At 54.9% G+C, this 17203-nt stretch overlaps 7 protein-coding genes across 7 annotated transcripts; 3 read left to right on the forward strand and 4 right to left on the reverse strand.

Moving 5' to 3' along the window:
• Window positions 1-1203: 1203 nt before the first annotated feature.
• CCOS01_01550 (ABC1 family protein) lies at window positions 1204-3288 on the forward strand (the record flags this gene model as incomplete). Its single annotated transcript, XM_060449744.1, has 1 exon — window positions 1204-3288. The coding sequence occupies one exon, from the start codon at window positions 1204-1206 to the stop codon at window positions 3286-3288; it is 2085 nt and encodes a 694-aa protein (XP_060321182.1).
• A 2557-nt stretch (window positions 3289-5845) lies between these two features.
• On the reverse strand, window positions 5846-6711 carry CCOS01_01551 (uncharacterized protein; the record flags this gene model as incomplete). Its single annotated transcript, XM_060449745.1, has 2 exons — window positions 5846-6398; window positions 6689-6711. 2 exons carry the CDS (start codon window positions 6709-6711, stop codon window positions 5846-5848), a joined length of 576 nt encoding a protein of 191 aa, XP_060321183.1.
• A 212-nt stretch (window positions 6712-6923) lies between these two features.
• CCOS01_01552 (uncharacterized protein) lies at window positions 6924-7301 on the reverse strand (the record flags this gene model as incomplete). The annotated part of the gene is made up of 1 exon (XM_060449746.1): window positions 6924-7301. One exon carries the CDS (start codon window positions 7299-7301, stop codon window positions 6924-6926), a length of 378 nt encoding a protein of 125 aa, XP_060321184.1.
• A 1958-nt stretch (window positions 7302-9259) lies between these two features.
• Window positions 9260-10378, forward strand: CCOS01_01553 (uncharacterized protein; the record flags this gene model as incomplete). The annotated part of the gene is made up of 1 exon (XM_060449747.1): window positions 9260-10378. The coding sequence occupies one exon, from the start codon at window positions 9260-9262 to the stop codon at window positions 10376-10378; it is 1119 nt and encodes a 372-aa protein (XP_060321185.1).
• Window positions 10379-10550: 172 nt separating this feature from the next.
• On the reverse strand, window positions 10551-10895 carry CCOS01_01554 (uncharacterized protein; the record flags this gene model as incomplete). Its single annotated transcript, XM_060449748.1, has 1 exon — window positions 10551-10895. One exon carries the CDS (start codon window positions 10893-10895, stop codon window positions 10551-10553), a length of 345 nt encoding a protein of 114 aa, XP_060321186.1.
• A 391-nt stretch (window positions 10896-11286) lies between these two features.
• CCOS01_01555 (uncharacterized protein) lies at window positions 11287-12896 on the forward strand (the record flags this gene model as incomplete). The annotated part of the gene is made up of 2 exons (XM_060449749.1): window positions 11287-11756; window positions 11825-12896. The coding sequence occupies 2 exons, from the start codon at window positions 11287-11289 to the stop codon at window positions 12894-12896; spliced, it is 1542 nt and encodes a 513-aa protein (XP_060321187.1).
• A 1316-nt stretch (window positions 12897-14212) lies between these two features.
• CCOS01_01556 (uncharacterized protein) lies at window positions 14213-17178 on the reverse strand (the record flags this gene model as incomplete). The annotated part of the gene is made up of 6 exons (XM_060449750.1): window positions 14213-14393; window positions 14498-15493; window positions 15551-16523; window positions 16579-16614; window positions 16673-16753; window positions 16818-17178. 6 exons carry the CDS (start codon window positions 17176-17178, stop codon window positions 14213-14215), a joined length of 2628 nt encoding a protein of 875 aa, XP_060321188.1.
• Between the last annotated feature and the right edge of the window lie 25 nt (window positions 17179-17203).

Below are 17203 nucleotides of genomic sequence, written 5' to 3' on the forward strand. Positions count from 1 at the left end.
CCTACCCTGTCAGTCAGCCGGCGGGAAAGGGGCGCTCTGGCTGTATGGCGTACCACGTCGTCAACATTGAAATAGGCGTTGGCCAGTTATAGAGCTTTTGACTAGGAGGTGAAGGCATCGAGGGGCAGAAAGTGGTAGATGCGCAATGCTGCCAGAGGTCTCATTGGCTTTTGGGCTCGGGACGGCGACTTTCGTGATCTAGACCACACGCTTTGGAAGAGGCTTATTTAGGCAATTGCTTTGGACGTGTCAATTAGACAAACGGTGAGATGCTTCTTCATCTTCTAGGTTTGGTGTCAATTCCTTCACATTGAAAAGTGCACTCCGGCTCTACAGAAAGGTCCGGCAGGTCTCGGATATAAGACTTGAGAATAAGGTTAGTAGTTACAGATCGGGACTATCTCACAGTATTGAATGTTCCCGCTGGACTCTGGAGCGACTCGGCAAACTCATTCTATATTACTCCGATTTACTCCCTGGTGACTCAAGGCTGACCCGCAAGGAAATACGCGAGCTTGCGCTATTGCTGCTGCTGCGGAATAGACTAAACTCAACGTGCTCGACTGTTGAGTAATTACGCCGGGTCAGGGTTCGTGAGACCTCTTGGGTTCGTCAAAAGAGGCAAAAGGCCTCGTGCCGCTATTTGAATCTTGACTAGAAAATACAGGCAGATCAGCCAAACCTTGGGATTAAACATGAGGTCTATTCATCGGTTATTGAATGCATTCTTCTGGTTCTAACTTGCTTGAGACCACTTACATGGAAACCACACCAGTTTACAACTCATCATTGAATACTGACCGGTGCCTATCGCCAGGTCCGAGGTGGGCACCTGCAATCGGTGCCGAAAGCGATCGGGCGGGGCCGGGGATAAGCGGATGCAACGGACGCATCGGTGCTTGATTCGCCGACGGAGATTTCCTTTTGCTTTATGGATGGCGTACCTCGGTGGCCTGGCCCTCGTTATCGTCATTGATCTGACCTACCTACCTGACCCTGTGGCGCCAACGACAGATCCGGCGGCCGCGCCGAACCCGATTGACCTCTGACGGGACTTTTGCAACTTTTTACCCTCAACCTCAACCTTTTCTTTCTCTCCATTTTGTTGTCATTTCTCCCCCCTTAGACTTGAGGACACAAGGTAATGGGAGCCTCTGACTTCCGCCTTCATTCCCTCCTCATACGTCCTCGTCATTACCAATTATGTTACGCCAGAGCATAGCTGGTCTCTCCGCCGCGAGATCACCAGCCCAGAGATGTCTCTTCTCGACCTCCGCGGGCGCCGCGGGGCGTCATCACCTACTGCATAGATCGAGATCGATACCGACAACGGCCACAGCGACAAGGACAGCGGCGAATACGACGACATCACGACTCCTCTCCCACACCAGAACGGCGCGCATCCACACGAGCAGCGCCCGCCGCGCCCTCATCCCCCCTTCGCCAGAATCCCTCGGCGCACCAAAAAAGGCGCGCACATACAAGCGCAGCTCCAAATGGCTGCGCCGCCTCGTCATCTTCTCCGCCGTCGGCGGCACGCTCTACCTCGCCGACCGACAAATCTACGCCTCGGGCTTCGCCCGCTCCCTCCGCACCTTCGGGACGGGCCTCCTCGTCGCCCTCGACTACAAGCTAAACTTCCGCCCCGAGCCGCTAACCGGCGGCACCGTGCAGGACCTGCACGTCCGCAACGCCGAGCGCCTGTTCGACCTGCTGCGGCACAACGGCGGGCTCTACCTCAAGATCGGCCAGGCCATCGCCATGCAGAGCGCCGTGCTGCCGCCCGAGTTCCAAAAGATGTTTGCGCGCATGTTTGACGACGCGCCGCAGGACGACTGGAGCGACGTCGAGGCCGTGATCCGCGAGGACTTTGGCGGGCGGAGCGTCGAGGACGTGTTTGGCGTCAGCTTCCGCGGGGAGGAAGGGAAGGGCGTCATGGAGAGGCGGGCGAGGGCGAGCGCCAGCGTCGCGCAGGTGCACTGGGCGCGGCTGCCCGACGGCCGCGAGGTGGCCGTCAAGATCCAGAAGCGGGAGATTGCCAAGCAGATCACGTGGGACCTGTGGGCGTTCAAGACGGTCGCGTGGATCTACAGCAGGTGGTTCGACCTGCCGCTGTACAGCCTCGTGCCCTTCATCACGGAGCGGCTGGAGCTCGAGACGGACTTTTTGAACGAGGCCAAGAACTCGGAGACGATGAGGGACCTGATCAACTCGGAGAAGGGCCTCCGCGGCAGGGTGTACGTTCCCAAGGTCTATCCGGAGCTCTCGACGCGGCGCGTCATGGTGACGGAGTGGATCGAGGGTACGCGGCTGTGGGACAAGCAAGGGATCAATGGGCGGTGGATGGGCGGGTACGGCAAGGGGTCGCCGGGCGTCCACGGCGCGCAGCTCCAGCCGCCCGACATGGCCACCGTCCGCCGCGAGCTCCGCGACCGGCCGTACGCCGAGCAGTTCAAGCCGGAGCGGAGCGAGTGGAAGGGCCGTCGCGGGCGCGGCGGCCTGGGCTTGTCGAGCAAGGAGGTCATGACGACCATGATCGACCTCTTCTCCGCGCAGATCTTCAAATGGGGCGTCGTCCACTGCGACCCCCACCCGGGCAACATCTTCATCCGGCGCCTGCCCAACGGGCGCGCGGAGCTTGTGCTCATCGACCACGGCTTGTACGTATACATGTCGCCCGAGTTCCGGCACCAGTACGGCGTCTTCTGGAAGGCGCTCATGACGTTCGACAACAAGACGATTGAAAAGGTGACGACGGAGTGGGGCATCAAGGCGGCGGACCTCTTCGCGAGCGCGACGCTGATGAGGCCGTACGAGGGCGGCGACGAGCGGACGCGCAACGGCATCATGAAGGAGCTCGAGGGCAAGACGCCGGCGGAGCGGCACTACGAGATGCAGCAGCGGATGAAGCAGGGGATCCGCGACATGCTGGCCGACGAGGAGAAGTGGCCCAAGGAGCTGATTTTTATCGGGCGCAACATGCGCATCGTGCAGGGGAACAACCAGTACCTCGGCAGCCCCGTCAACCGCGTCAAGATGATGGGGGAGTGGGCGAGCCGCAGCCTGTTTGAGGATCCGAACCTGCCGTGGGCCAAGAGGGCGGGCAACGCGTGGCGGCATTTGCTGTTCAAGGGCGTGTTGGCGCTGACGGATGTCGCGTTTTACTTTTTCAAGGTGAAGCAGCTGCTTGGGTTCGGGGGCGGCATGGAGGACGAGATGGAGAAGAGGATGAAGGATATCGCGCAGGATTTCGGGGTTGAGCTGCAACATGAGGTGTTTGAGGGTTAGACGGTGAAGATATGTGGATAGGGCGGGGGAGAAGAGGAAAGCTTTAGAGAAGTAGAGGAGGTTCATTAGATCCGGGTTTTCGGTGTTTAGGGGCTCGGTGAGAATCTTATAGAGACCTTTGATATAGGAAAGATACCACTCATCTGTTCAATGCTCAGTCCCTCGACCGTCACTGTCACGCGTGTATATGAACGTACTCGCGGCAGTGTCCTACCTTCTAGCTCGAGTCTTCCGGTAGAACCGTGCAGAGTAGAAGGTGAGGGATGTTCCAACTAGCGAGAAACCAATCTGCCGTGCCGTTGTAATGGACCATGCCTACGGTGTTTGAATTTTCCTTGCCCAGGGGAACAAACTTCTTCTCGAGGTACCAGGGCGTTGAGGGGCAGCCACGACACAATGTTAGGAGTCTGTCATTTACGCTGCTAGCTTCTTCGTTCATCACTTGCCCGAACGCACTGGAGAGGATCTGGCTCATCTTTGCGGGACAAGCTCTGCTAATTAATAGCCCACACAACGCTGAGGAAGTGCCCATCAATACGGCAGGTGAGACCTACGTACCCTCTCACAATGATAGGTTCTTTTCTCTTGGGACTTTCCCTTCGCCAACGCCAGTGGATGGGTGTATTGTGGATGAAGGCCGTCTCGTATTGGGAGCGGAACGAAAGAGTACTGGCTTCAAGGTGTCCTGGAGCGTCTTGGCTTTAGAATACATGACATCATGAAAGCATAGGAGCAGATAATTATGCAAGTGAATATTCGAAAGGTGCTTCAAGCTGCCTTTGGTAACACTTTCTTCATTGATGAGACTAGCAGAAGATTATGCTCTTTCAATGCCTTTTGAGGCTCGTGTCATTTCCAAAGCGGTCTCGAAATAAAGAGTGTCACCACTAATGTCCTAATCCAATGTTTCCTCTCCAGGAAAATCGCTTCTGTGGCGGACATGGTATCTTCATAACCTTCGGGTATAATCTAGCGCCTTACGAAAGTCGCCATAACAATCCGCCTCCCGGGCAGGCTCTATCCAAGGTGATTTCTTATTACAGTGACTACTTTCTCTCGCTTTTGTGGGCCACCGATACTTTATCCTGATCTAAATACTAGACGAGCGGCCCAGAGAAGAATGGAAGGGTGTTCTTTCCCCCTTTCTACTCGTTGTATTCGGAGCTCATGGTGTCTCTGAGTTCTTAGTAATGATAAAGGCCAAATAATGGATTTCAGCAACTACAACCACAAGCACAATCACAAGCGCAGCAGATGAGCTCCGGAACAATGCGGTACAGAAAATCTCGATCAAGTCAGGAGCTGGCGAAGATATAGTGTTCGTTAGAGAAGAGGAAAGGTGAAAGATGCCTAAGTCACTCATATCATGTTAAGATTTACTGTTGATTGGGACGTCGAAGGTCCAGAGGAATCGACTACGAAGATGGAGATCGCACCTACCTGGCGAGGTGTTCATCAATGTCTGTAAGGATAGCTTCCACTGACTACCATTTGCAGAATTCGCTCCGGCGAGAAGACATAAAGACTAGGCGTTCCGGTTCGTCAACACGCTGTAAAGAGCCTACGGGGGTACGTGACTGCAATTCCCGCGGTACGACACCAGGGGTGTGTACTGCCTGCCCTTGCCGACTCGAAGCAGCTGCTCTGATCCGTGCCACGATACAAGTCAGAAGACTTTAGAGCATTTGATTCATACATCAACCAAGTTCAGAACTTGCCGCCTTTTGGCATCGATTAGAAAGATCTTCAAAACTTCGTCGGCGGCAAAGGCGAGGGTCTGATACGGGCAAGCGGCGACGATGAAGTTGCGTGAGTCCTTGGATAGCCGAGATCGTAGGCTTATTACGTCGATAAGGAACTGGTACTAGGCCCCGTCCCCGGTCCCGGGTATATTGTAAGGCGTATACGTCACGCTGGCTTGCCATACTCGAGCAGAGAGAGCTGCGGTATGCTTGAAGACAGACCCCGACGACTATGGCTGGACGAAGACAGACACAAATCACGATGTTCGTTCAGTCTGTCTAGGCCTCGAGGAGGGCCTCACCCAGCGCCTTGTCACACACCAAGAAAAGAGGTTACATTCCTTGGTGTTCCTATGAACAGAGTGGGCGAATGAGAATTATTTATAAGGTCCAAAAAGCCAGGATCATACAAAGGGCAGAAGAGTTCCAGACTTATCCGTCACACTGCTAGAGGTAAACTTCCGCCTCCTCGCAACCCAAGGCGACGGCGCCTCATCAACTCACGGATTCCAGGAGCAACTCCAGAAGTAGGGAGTGTATACGCCCAGGTGATGAAAACATGCAAGATACTTGCACTGCAAGGCAAAACGAATATCAGTCCTCTCCTCACCTGGCCTGAAGTAAGCACAACTACGAACGTGGCAGTTCCAATCTCAACGTCGCCAGGCCCCCTTGCAGACTTCGTCGGGACACAAACCCGTCTGAACAACCACACTGACTAAGGCCAACAGACAATGTTCGGAAGCATTTACAACCTCACCCTTGCTGGACTGCGTAAGAGGAGAGTACATGTAATGTTTGACAAGTGCAGCAACCTAACCGAGTACCGTCGGCTCACTCGGTTGCGGTGTAAGGCTGATGCAAATAATGAACACCCACTTGCCCAGGTAACCTTGTTTCTTACCACCCTGGCTCGGTAGATGTCCATTTGTGGGATCTGTATCAGACAGTGCTAGTTTACAGTTCGTCACGAAGGCAGTCGCTGGTAAATCTGCTGACGCGCGCGAGAGAGACTGTTGTACCAGTCCAGGAATGAGCACAAAGCCCCTCGTGAGTATGGAATCGTTGAGCTTCATGTCTACGGCGCTCCACGGGTTGACTTCAAGGGCCTGAAAGCCTAAAGCCAGCAACGACGCAGGATTCACAACCTCAGAAGATATGAACTTAACCAGTGCCATGGGCCCGGAGGCTCGACTCGGTATAATGTATTGCATGGGAGCGGGAGAGGCATGAGCCAGCGGGCCGACGGGGGGCGCCACCCGAGCGAGCAGGGCGTCAGGGCGCTGGACACCTGGGGTACGGAAGCTGTTTCCGCGATATTGCGGTTCACGGGGATCTTCCCAGACCTGGTTGAATGAGATGCCAGGGCTGGGTAGGCTCACACGAAACCACCGGTTCTTTGTGAAGCCGCCCGATAAGATGAGGGGGGATATTGATATTCGCGGTGGTTTAATGTATTGAATTGCATGAAGTCGAGTTAAGCTTAGGGCTATGAGAGGAGATCAGCAGACATTAGTGTGCCTTTTATGTAGTAGTCTTGTCTCGGTGCCTGACACTTGAAAAGGCAACCGCCTTGTCTCACACCTCAACATTCAAGTCGAAGTCATGGTGGTATGGATGGAAGGAAGTCTAGACTGAATGGTATTTGTGCTCCCTACCAGGCCAGCAGCGGTAAGGCCATGCGGAAATGAGAATGAGAGAAAAAAAATTCTAGCAACACAAGTTGGACCCCTGGAATGCGGTTGTGCTTTGTTCCACAAGCTAAAAGCACTGTAAAATTGGAGCGCCGATCGATCTCGGACAATTTGAGAGGAATTTTTGGGATGAGATGGCATAAAGGAGCGCGTGGTTAATGTGAAACGTGGGCCATTTCGGCGTCGGAAGCCCCACAGTTCATGGGGACGGGAGCCGAGAGGAAAGAGGGGCCGTGGATGGGGAGCGAGATTGGCTGGTTATGGGGGGCTCGAGTGAGAGGTGACAAGACGGTTGAGGGTTTATTAGAGTTTTGAGGACAACCGTGAATGAGCCTAGAGCATTTTGACAGTTAAGTTGCGTGATGGTTTGCTGCTGGTGCTTGGTGTTAGTGGGTGTGTAGGGCAGGATGACGGACGGCAGGCCAGCGGCAGTTGCATGTTGCAATACCAGATCGCCGTCCACATCTGGACTTGTCAGTGAGGTAGCATGTCGACGATCTTCCGGTGAGCATTCGGGAGAGAGCGAGTCGGGTCGACCAGCGCACAAGGCGGGCAGCGAGAGCATAGACAATTCCATCCGTGCCACGAGCCCTGCAAGCTACGGTATACCGCGTAAAAAGGCAGAGTCAACCCACCATTCCAGTGATTGGATTGCTGCAGTACCACTTGGTACGATGGCGGGCTACACAAGCTCAATAACTTGAGTTGGCTTCGGGGAGCGATGCTGTAGGATGCCGAGCGGTGTGTGTGTGTGTGTGTGTGTGTGTGTGTATGTGTGTGTGAGCAAGCATAAGTAAACGTGAATTGCCAAGACGCCTCTGTTCCCCTTCGAATATTCGATGACCAGTCAAAAGTTAGGGAAAGTTACGCTTTATCTAAGCTCTAGGTAAAGAAGAAAAAGCGAAACCTTCGCGAAGACCACGCGTGACAGACGCGCGGGAAGCATGATGAACGGGAACCAACAAGCAAATACCGAGTTGGCTGGAGGTGATTGGCCAGGGGATGAAGTTGACGAGATGCGGGTGGGCAGGGAATTTTTGGGAGTTGCGAGTTGCGAAATGCAATCACTGAATGCAATCTTCAGGGGTTGCCTGGGCCTGAGGCACATTTCTTGGATTGTTCTTGCTGGGAAGGCAGGTTTGTGATCTTTTGTCGCGGTTGCTTCAGGGAGGGTCCCTTTCGGCGAGAGTCTGGGACGGGCTTCCTCTCGCCTTCCGTAACATCTGAAAGCGCTCGAAACTCAGTCATGGGAAGGCGCTTATCCGTGTAAGCGAGTACGGTCTCCTACCACTTACCTTGAAGTACGGATACTCCAAGGAATGTACCGAGCATTTCGTCCCATTATCTAGACTTACGCGGCTAAACAAAATGGTGAGATGACTTTTAGTGGTGTCTGAGACGGCAAGAAAGTTGATGACGAAAAAGCAAGCTCTTCTTCAGGCGGAGAAGATGTTCCCATGCGCCGACCTCAACGGTGCGTAACGTCATTCACAGTATTCCAGACTCTCAGCCTTGTTTGTGTGTTAATTGAAAAGGGGAAAGAAAAAGGGGCAGAAGACGATGCGGTAATTCTTGTATCGGGGACTAGTGTTGGTTTAGTGGGACACGGTACAATGCATGAACACGGTGTAGAGACTGCGTTAATGAGATTAATACTGCTATTGGTCGATGCCCAGCAGCTCACCGCCATGCAATTCGGGAAACATGCATTGGAAGACTACGAGATTCCGCATCTGCTGACATGCGAGCTTGAAGAATCCAATCATTTCGGATCTGGCACGTTTGATGCCGACATTCTGAACTTCGTACAGAAGTCACTGGCTCAGACTAAGATAGGTAATGTAGACGGGCCCAGAGATAAGAAGCCAACTGGCTGGAGAGTTCAAACGGTGTTTCTGTCAACGGGGGAGGGGGATCCATTTCCTCGTGGTGGGCGCGCGGGCGGGCGAGACCTTTTTGGGTGCTTGGAGCCTTGGGCAGCTCTTGGTGGCCCCAATGGCGTTATTAGCTCTCGTTAGTGGCTCTGGGGGCCCTGGGCTGGGTTAGCGAGCTGTTAGAGCCTGGCTGCGTTACACGCCATGCGGAGGTTGGAGGTGTCTTCTCGTGGAGCATGATGAGCATCGAAAGAGGAGACGACTAGACTCCTGGACGAGGGGTGAGGATTCTGAAGGAGTACATAGAGTGTGAAGGGACAAGGGGACCACTTCAGGAGAGGAAGCATTGGGGCCATTGGGCTACCTAAGGTGCTCCGTAAGGTAAGGTAGTTAGCCCATGAGAGCAAACCACAACACTCCCAGTCTCTCAGACGAGACAAGCGACGGGTACATCGACCTCAACCCAGTTTAGCGTGGCCCCGTCGGTACCTGCGTCGGGGGAATTTCTTGCTGCAGGGTGCGGAGCGCGGATTGGATTGGATTGCCTTTTTACCCAATCTGACCAATGAACGCCGTGAATTGCTGTTGCTTCAGTGCGCCTTCCTGACTGCGTATCGGTGCCGCCCCTCCCAGCTCTCAAATTGGATGGGACATTGCATCCATGGGCCCTGGGGGCAGGAAAGAGAGCGATCATGCCTTCCTGTGTCGTCAAGCGTCAAGAACACAGGCAGGTGCTGACCAAGGAATCCCCCATTCTGATGCGCTTCTCTCACGCGCTCCCCCGTGCTCTACCAAGGCAAGGACTAAGGAAGGCACGGCGCCCCTCGATTATCGGTACCTGCCTTTCTTACCACTCATTGGATCTGTAGGTAATAGACCTGCGTCCGCTGCTGAATTCCCCCTTCCCAAATTCCATGTCTTCATCTCTTCACACCATTCAGTAATCATCACCACCTTGCTTGCGCCATCCAGCCTGGCAAGAATAGGAACAATCTCCTGTCGGCGCAACTACAGAGTAGCAAATCTCGAATTGCATTACACTGCGCACTGCACTGACCTCATCCCGATCCCCCGCCCATCTTACCTTCACCTCCACTGGCATAATTACACATTACGGATACAATACACTCTTCCAATTGTGGTCGCGGTCCCAAGTCCGCCCATCCAATCCAATCCACGACTGCCCAGCTTCAGCTCCAGACTCGAGCTCTCAATCGTTTGCACTTGCTTGACCGTAATTATCTGCACACTTGCACTTTTACTTGCACTTTTACTTGCGCTTCTTCTGCCCGCAACGCACCATTGCCATTCCCTGTTTCTTTCCCAGTACACGACCCGCATCTGGCCCTTTCTCTGCTCGTCCCGCCTGGGTCCTTTCTCACCCTCACTTAATTACACCATCCCCTCCCCTCGTCGACATTTCGGCCAAAATCCTACCGTCGCCCGTCCAGTCCTTCCTGTCCTCGTCCTTGTCCTCAGACTTGCGCGGGTCACGGACACAAGACCCTCCACTCTCTACTTACTCCAGTACCTGACCTCCCCACGCGGCCACGCCTCTTCGTCCGATCTCACTTTACCACCGCCCGACTGGAAACTCTTCCTTCCGTTCGACCATCCGTCCGACGTTTGGCTTGCGGTCCTCCCATTCAATTTCTCCTCCGTCTGTAGGAAAGCATCTTGCGCCTGCTTTTCTTTTCGACTGCGTCTGCGTCTGCGCCTACTACGCCTACGCCAACGCCTACACCTCTTCACTGCTGACGCTGCCGTTCCACGAGAATAGCAACGACGCATCTACACTAGCTCCAGCCATCGGCTCGGCACTCCATTCGTAAGTGCATATAACGGCGACGATCCTGCGTCCACTTCATCACTGCCCTCTTCCTGCCCCTATTTGCTGCAAGACCGCCCCTCCTTTTTGCACTGCACCACATGCAGACGGCAGATCTCCTGCCTCATCGTCTGCCGTTGTATCGCAGCCAACCAGACGACGAGGACCGCTGGCTGGGGACACCCACGTCTCTAGAACTCGACTTGGGGAGCCGCCTTTCGCATTGGTTCCTGTCCTGTTCCCGTTTGGTCTGACGCGACTTTGGCTTCTTCTCTCCGTCTCCAAACCCCTTCCTGACTGCCATTTCCCTGTCACATCGTGCAGGCGCTGCCCAGCACAATACCTGCTCCTCTCCGTTTCGCTGCGCTGCACCCGCTGCAATACCCTCTGCGGTTGGCTCGAGAGGGGCCTTTGAGCGGCTGGCAATTGCGCCCGACCCAGGTTGTCGTTGCTTGGTAGCTAACCTCATTTTACCAGACACTCTTTTCCGTCATCATCCCATTCTCCCATCATCCCCCCCTTTCCACTCTTTCCGGGAGGGTACGGATTCCCATTCTCTTACCACTTACAACGAGCACGCAAACAAGAGTTAGCCTAGGCAAGATCACAGGCCTGTCCGGAAAAATCGACTGCCAACTAGCTCCTCAACCCTCCAATTCCGACATCTAAGCCACCGTGCTATTCGACATCCTCTCGATAAGCGGTCCACACCTCCGCTACTTCCACGCAACCTATTTACGTCCTCCATAAACCGAACAAGCGCAACGGGCAGCTAGCATTGTGGTCGCATATGCTGCTTGTCCACTCCGTTTGCGGCTTCCGACTCTGAAACCTTTATTTTATGCTGAGGACCCCAGATAATGAGCCAGCCCCGTCGCTCTAGCTTCGGTATGCTTCTCAGACGTTCCAAGTCCGGCGACCTGGGGAAGGGTGGTAAGAAAGCCCAAGCCCTTCGCGAACAGCAGGAACGCGAACTCGAACGTCAGCGTCAGGCTGCAATCTCCAGAACTCCTCCCAAGCTCCCCGAGTTCTACAAGGCCAATGACCAGCTCTCCAACTCCATCCCCTCTGACCTGCGTGCTGAGGAGGCCTCAATCATGTCGGATCACACCATAGGTACCGCCTACTCGACCAGGCCCTCCATGGAACCCAGTCGCAGTATCGTGGGATCTGTGCCGCCTATGCCTCCCATTCCCGCGAATGCCTACGATCCCTATGCTCGCACCGAGAGCATGACGCACCGCGGACGCTACAGCTATGCTAGCAGCGCAATCAGCACTGTCAACAGCCCTAGAAGGGTTCGGAGAAGAAAGGATCCCACTCCCTTCAAGTGAGTCAACTCCCGAGACATTGTCATACCTGCCCTTTCTCTACAGCACACTAACTCTCTTTGTGTAGCGTTCTCGTCATTGGCACCCGAGGCGCTGGAAAGACGTCTTTCCTCGAATTCCTAAAGACTGCTCTGGCACTCCCGCCGAAGAAGCGATCCCGCAAGACCGAGGTTGAGGAGGAACCCGCTCCCAGATCTCCTCCTTCTGGCAACTTCGTCCCTCACTATCTCGAGACGGAGATTGACGGCGAGCGAATTGGCCTCACACTTTGGGATTCGGAAGGCTTGGAGAAGAATGTTGTTGATCTCCAGCTTAGGGAGATGTCGGCCTTCCTTGAGAGCAAGTTTGAAGAGACCTTCACCGAGGAAATGAAGGTGATTCGATCGCCTGGTGTACAGGATACCCACATCCATGCCGTCTTCATGGTTCTCGACCCAGCTCGTCTCGACCGCAACCTGGCGTCAGTCAAGGGCGGTGTGTCGAATGGACACAATGGCAAATACGCCCCTCCGGCTCGCATTTCGGGAGGTCTTGACGAGGATCTGGATCTGCAGGTGCTTCGTACCCTCCAGGGCAAGACTACCGTCATTCCCGTTATTTCCAAGTCGGACACGATCACGACTAAGCACATGAATGTCCTCAAGAAGACCGTTTGGGAAACCGTCAAGAAGTCGGGACTGGACCCGCTTGAGGCACTTGGCCTCGACGAGGATGATGACTCGACCAGGATCGAAGAGGAAGAAGAGGCTGTAACTGACGAAGAACACGCCGATTCTCACGACGAGGACGACTTCCCTATCCAAGGACGGGAAGGTGTACCCTCCTCCCCCGGCTCCAAACGGCTTTCTGGATCCTCCATCCGTCAACATAAGGCCAAGCAGGAGGCTAAGGAAGAGGAAGTGCCATTCCTCCCGCTTTCGGTCATCAGCCCTGACCTGTACGAACCCGAGGTTCTAGGACGTCAATTCCCCTGGGGTTTCGCGGACCCATACAACGAGGAGCACTGTGACTTCACCAGACTCAAGGACGCCGTCTTTAGCGAGTGGAGAGCCGAACTTCGTGAGGCCAGCAGAGAGCAGTGGTACGAGGGCTGGCGAACTTCGCGACTTAAGAATAGCCCGAATGCTCGCCGCCGATAGACCACTTGAGATTTGGTCCACGGGCATTGCAACTTGGACTGTCGATACCCTTACCTTTCTGAACCAAACAGCCCTTTTCGATGGCTGGCTTTACACCTGATTTCCGCACTTGTCGATGAGATTTGAGAGCACCGCGCAGCATACCCCCTTTTCCTCTGTCACATACCAATTCTTACGAACTTCTATGGTTGGAGGGCGCCCAAAATATGGCGAAATGACAGCATTATCAGCCCAACTTCGCATGACGAAACTCCTTGATATCCCTGTTGCTTTCTTACCTCGACGATAGCTCAGGCAAGATGACGACGTATACCAGCATTTCCGACTCGAGCAACCGGATGACACTAGCATCGCCAAGACGCCTGTCACGCACGAGAAGGATGCAAGACTTAGTTTATTGTACTTTTGGCACCGAAAATACGTTTCGCGGCTTCTTTACTGGCAGCGACCACCCTTAGCTTTACCAGAACTTTCTTTCTTTGTTCTTCTAACTTCGCTTCTTTAACGACATTCAAGATTCTGGGGACGAAAGAGTAGACTGAGTTTAGCGGCGGTTGTAATCAGTCACATTTGGTTGGAGAGCAGGTGGATAGAGAATGCCTGCGATTCGATTCAAGCGGGCAGGAGAGATACAGGTTGGAATCAACCATTATGGTGATTCTCCGGGAGAGGCCAGCCGATAGCTGTAGGGCAGTCTTGATAGGGTCCGATGTTCTATTCACGAATTTTGATTTGTCTTCTTCATGACGAGATTGCTTGACTCGCTGCATCATAAATATTACTTACTTTCCTAAGAGGTAACAGCTAGTTTTATCTACCTGACCCTATTTCTCTCACGTCCGCCTATGAATACTTCAGAAATAAAGTAAAACTTGGGACAGGACTAGAGACGAATGTACTGACACCTTGAAAACTGCACACATGAGATTTTGAGGGACGCAACAGATGGTTAACTGGCGTCCTAGTGAGCTCACCCACGTCTGATGAAAAAGTGAGGTTTGCATTCGAATATCCCATGTCCATCCCATGAACGCCTTCAGGCTTGCATAGTACATGCTGCCAACAATATCCATAGCCAAGAATGTCCCCAATTCTCACCAATAACGATGATCTCGCATAACCTCACAACTGGATCCCCCTTTTCCCCTCATCCCATAAGGATACCTCGACGATGTTGAGACTTCAAGCACTCCGGATGTGATATATATAAGTAAAGTGAGAAACGGAAGGGGGGGGGGGGGAGATCTGCGCAAGTAGCTGCTGCACCGGGCCAGGCCAGCCAGCCAGCCAGGGTTTTTTTTCTTCTTCTTCGTCTACTACAACTCATCGTCTTCGTCGTCACTCTCCAGCGGCACGTACTCGGTATGCGTGGGCTCGCCCGCCGCGTCGACGTCGCCCTCCCTCCGGTCCGGGTTCTTTCCGCGGCTGATGAGGGCCAGGCGTTCCTTTTTACCGAGGGCGATACCGTCGAAGCCCGGGTAGAGATTCAAGTCGGCTCTGATTGGTGTTTTTATGATTAGCTCCCGGGCATTCATTGAGAAGCGTGGATCCGTCAAGGGACGAGAGAGAGAGAGAGAGAGAGGGATAGCGAAACAACATACTTTAACAAATCAACTTTGAGATTCCGCGCCTTGTCGCGGATAGCTTGCTGGTCTCGCGGGTGATCAAAGACGCAGTCCTCCCTCTCCTCGAAGCTGTCGCCGCCGTAGCCGCCTCCAAGGTTGCTGGCAGCGGCGATCTGGCGTTTCGCGATGAGCGCCCAGAGGCAGTTGTGGTGTTCTATGAGCCGGATGAGGCGGTGGGTGTCTTTGTCGGACCAGGGGACGCGCTGCTGCGGGCCGGCGCGGGACGCTGGGCGGCGGTTCATCTCGTTGATTTCGCGGAAGGAGGCGACGGTGGTGGCTGTGCTCGAGACGCTGCTTCGGGAGGCGGAGGTGGAGGCGGGAGCAGAGGAGGCTGGGGCGCTGGTTGGGAGGGAGGAGCGGGGGCGTCGTTGGAGGGCGGTTGTTGTTGATGATGAGGCGGAGGAAGAGGGCTGGCGTGGGGGTGGTGGTGCGGTTGAGGGGAGGGTTTTGCGTTTCGAGGGGGGAGGGGGCATGTCGCGGCGGTCGCGGGCGAGTTGGGCTCTCCGTTGGGGGTTCGGGTCGCGGTCGTCTTCTTCGAAGGGGTCGTCGGACTCTTGGGAATGTTGGGAGTGGGAGAGGGAGGTTTCGCGGGGGCGTTTTCTGCCGCTGTTGTTGACAGCTATGAAGTCGGAGGAGCGCGGGGCGGCGGTGCTGGGGCCGGCTTTGGCGGAGGAGGAAGAAGGTTGCGTACTACGGATGATTGCGGTGCTGGGGAGGCCTGCGATGATGGCTGAGAGGTCGCTCGGCGCCGGGGAGGGGTTACGGCGACGGTGGTCCTCTGCCTCTTCTTCGTAGTAGTCGTCGCCAATGCCGCCGTTGATGATGGGTTCGGCGGTGGCTCCGCGCTGAGAGCTGCGTTGGGATCCGCGCTGGGAGTTTGCTAGTGATGGAGATGGACGTGTGCGCGAGGGGTGCTCGCGGGAGAGCTTTGCTAGGAGTTGCACGTTTGACCGGGACAAGATGTCTTCGCGCCTGTAGTCGAGTCAGTATATTGGTTACGTATAGACGGTGTCTAGAGGAGGGCCGTACACGTCGTTGCGGACTATATCCTGTGGCGCGCTCGAGGGGAGGGAGTCCGTCGGAGAAGATTCCCTCGGCCCTTGCGGCGGGTCCTTCAAGATAACACTGAGTTCATCGATCATCTTGCTGCACCAGGAGGAAATCTTGCCGATGAAGTCGACCGGCTCGTCGTCGGCTTCGTTCTGTGACTGATCAGGCGACCCCTCGAGCGGGAACATCTCGTCGAGGACCTGGATGGCATCATCCACGTTCTTGTCCACGATGGCGTCGTAAATTTGTTTTGCCCTCTCTGCGAAACGCTCCGCCATGCGGCCGTTGATGCCCCTGAACGGTCCATATTGGAGAGCCTCTTCCGCATCGACGGAGGACTCTAAAGGCATGCAGAAAAGCTCCGCTGCGATGTCAGCAGGATTCTGCTGGTCGTCCTGCAAGGCCTTCAGGCTCGTAATCAGCCGCTGCGTGCGAATGTCGAGTGCAAGCTCGATGTCGTCTTCGGTAACGTGGTCGGCGTAGTCGTCGTATGGGCACAGCGGTGCGGGAAAGTCCTCGTCGAGGCGCTCGAAGATCTTCCAGACCCTATCAAAGTTGTCCTCCTTGCGAAGCTCGGCGTCGGATATGACGTTGAGTAGCGACGTGGCGTTGGCGCCGATGATGACGGCCCGCGCCTTCATCTGCTGCCTTTCGCTAATGTCCTCGATGCTGGTGAGGAGGTCGATGAAGAGCGCGTCGGTCTCCACGAAAAACTCGCGGATGCGGAACCAGTTGCCCCGGAAGACGGGCAGCAGCCGGTGCCAGGATTTGCTACCTGGTTTTGGGTTCCGGAGCAGTCTCGCTAGGGCTTCGGATTCGTGCCATAATGAGTCGAGCGCGTTCTCCTTTAGTTCTGCTTCGACGAGATCCTGGGATGCGTCATCTTCGATGTCGGACTTCTCCGACTCGTCGTCACTGCCGTCATCCTCTATTCCCGGTAGCTGTGAGCGTCCTGTTGTGTTCCCACGTCAGCATTTCATCGAGCGAAAGTGCAGGACGGATCGCACCTTGTGAAGCTCTCGGTGCTGATGAGCCCGGTGCTTCTGTGGGAGGGTTAGTGAAATGCGCCTTCGCAAGGGAGAGAGCGCAGCGTTGACGAACTTGAGAATAACGTGTATGCAGCAGTCATGTAGGCCGGGGTCGCATATCTCTGTGTGCCGGAGATGCTCTGCGATCCCATTTCTAGGGTGGTTGTTAACCTTGCACTTCAGATGGTCCACTATGAACACAGATGAGCAGGACTCACCACTGTCGTTATCTTGGGGGTTGATGTCTCGCACAATCTCCTTCGCATTGAAGCGCGCAACTGGTTCGTTTCTGTACAGATCTTCCTGTTCCCTCTTCTCCACATCTTCCTCCCTTTCTTCCCGTTCTTCCGCCATCTCTCGCAACGTGGTGCTCGTCGGGGCGACCTTATCTCTTCCCCTACCTCGCGTCGTTGGCCGAGATGCAGCAGATGCAGAAACGGTGGTGGTCTCGGTGCTTTCGACGCGTTCCGTCAAGTTTGCGCCGCCTGCTCGACGTCGTGTCAACCGCACAGAACGAGGGTCCTGGACATCATTTCCCGGAGACTCCGGAGCGCCACGGCCCGTTCTTGTGCGGGCCATGCTGTTTGACTCGTTATGTTGTTCC

This window comes from Colletotrichum costaricense (assembly GCF_030867565.1).
Source record: "Colletotrichum costaricense strain IMI 309622 chromosome Unknown Scaffold_1.1, whole genome shotgun sequence".
In the NCBI taxonomy this organism is placed as follows: Eukaryota; Fungi; Ascomycota; class Sordariomycetes; order Glomerellales; family Glomerellaceae; genus Colletotrichum; species Colletotrichum costaricense.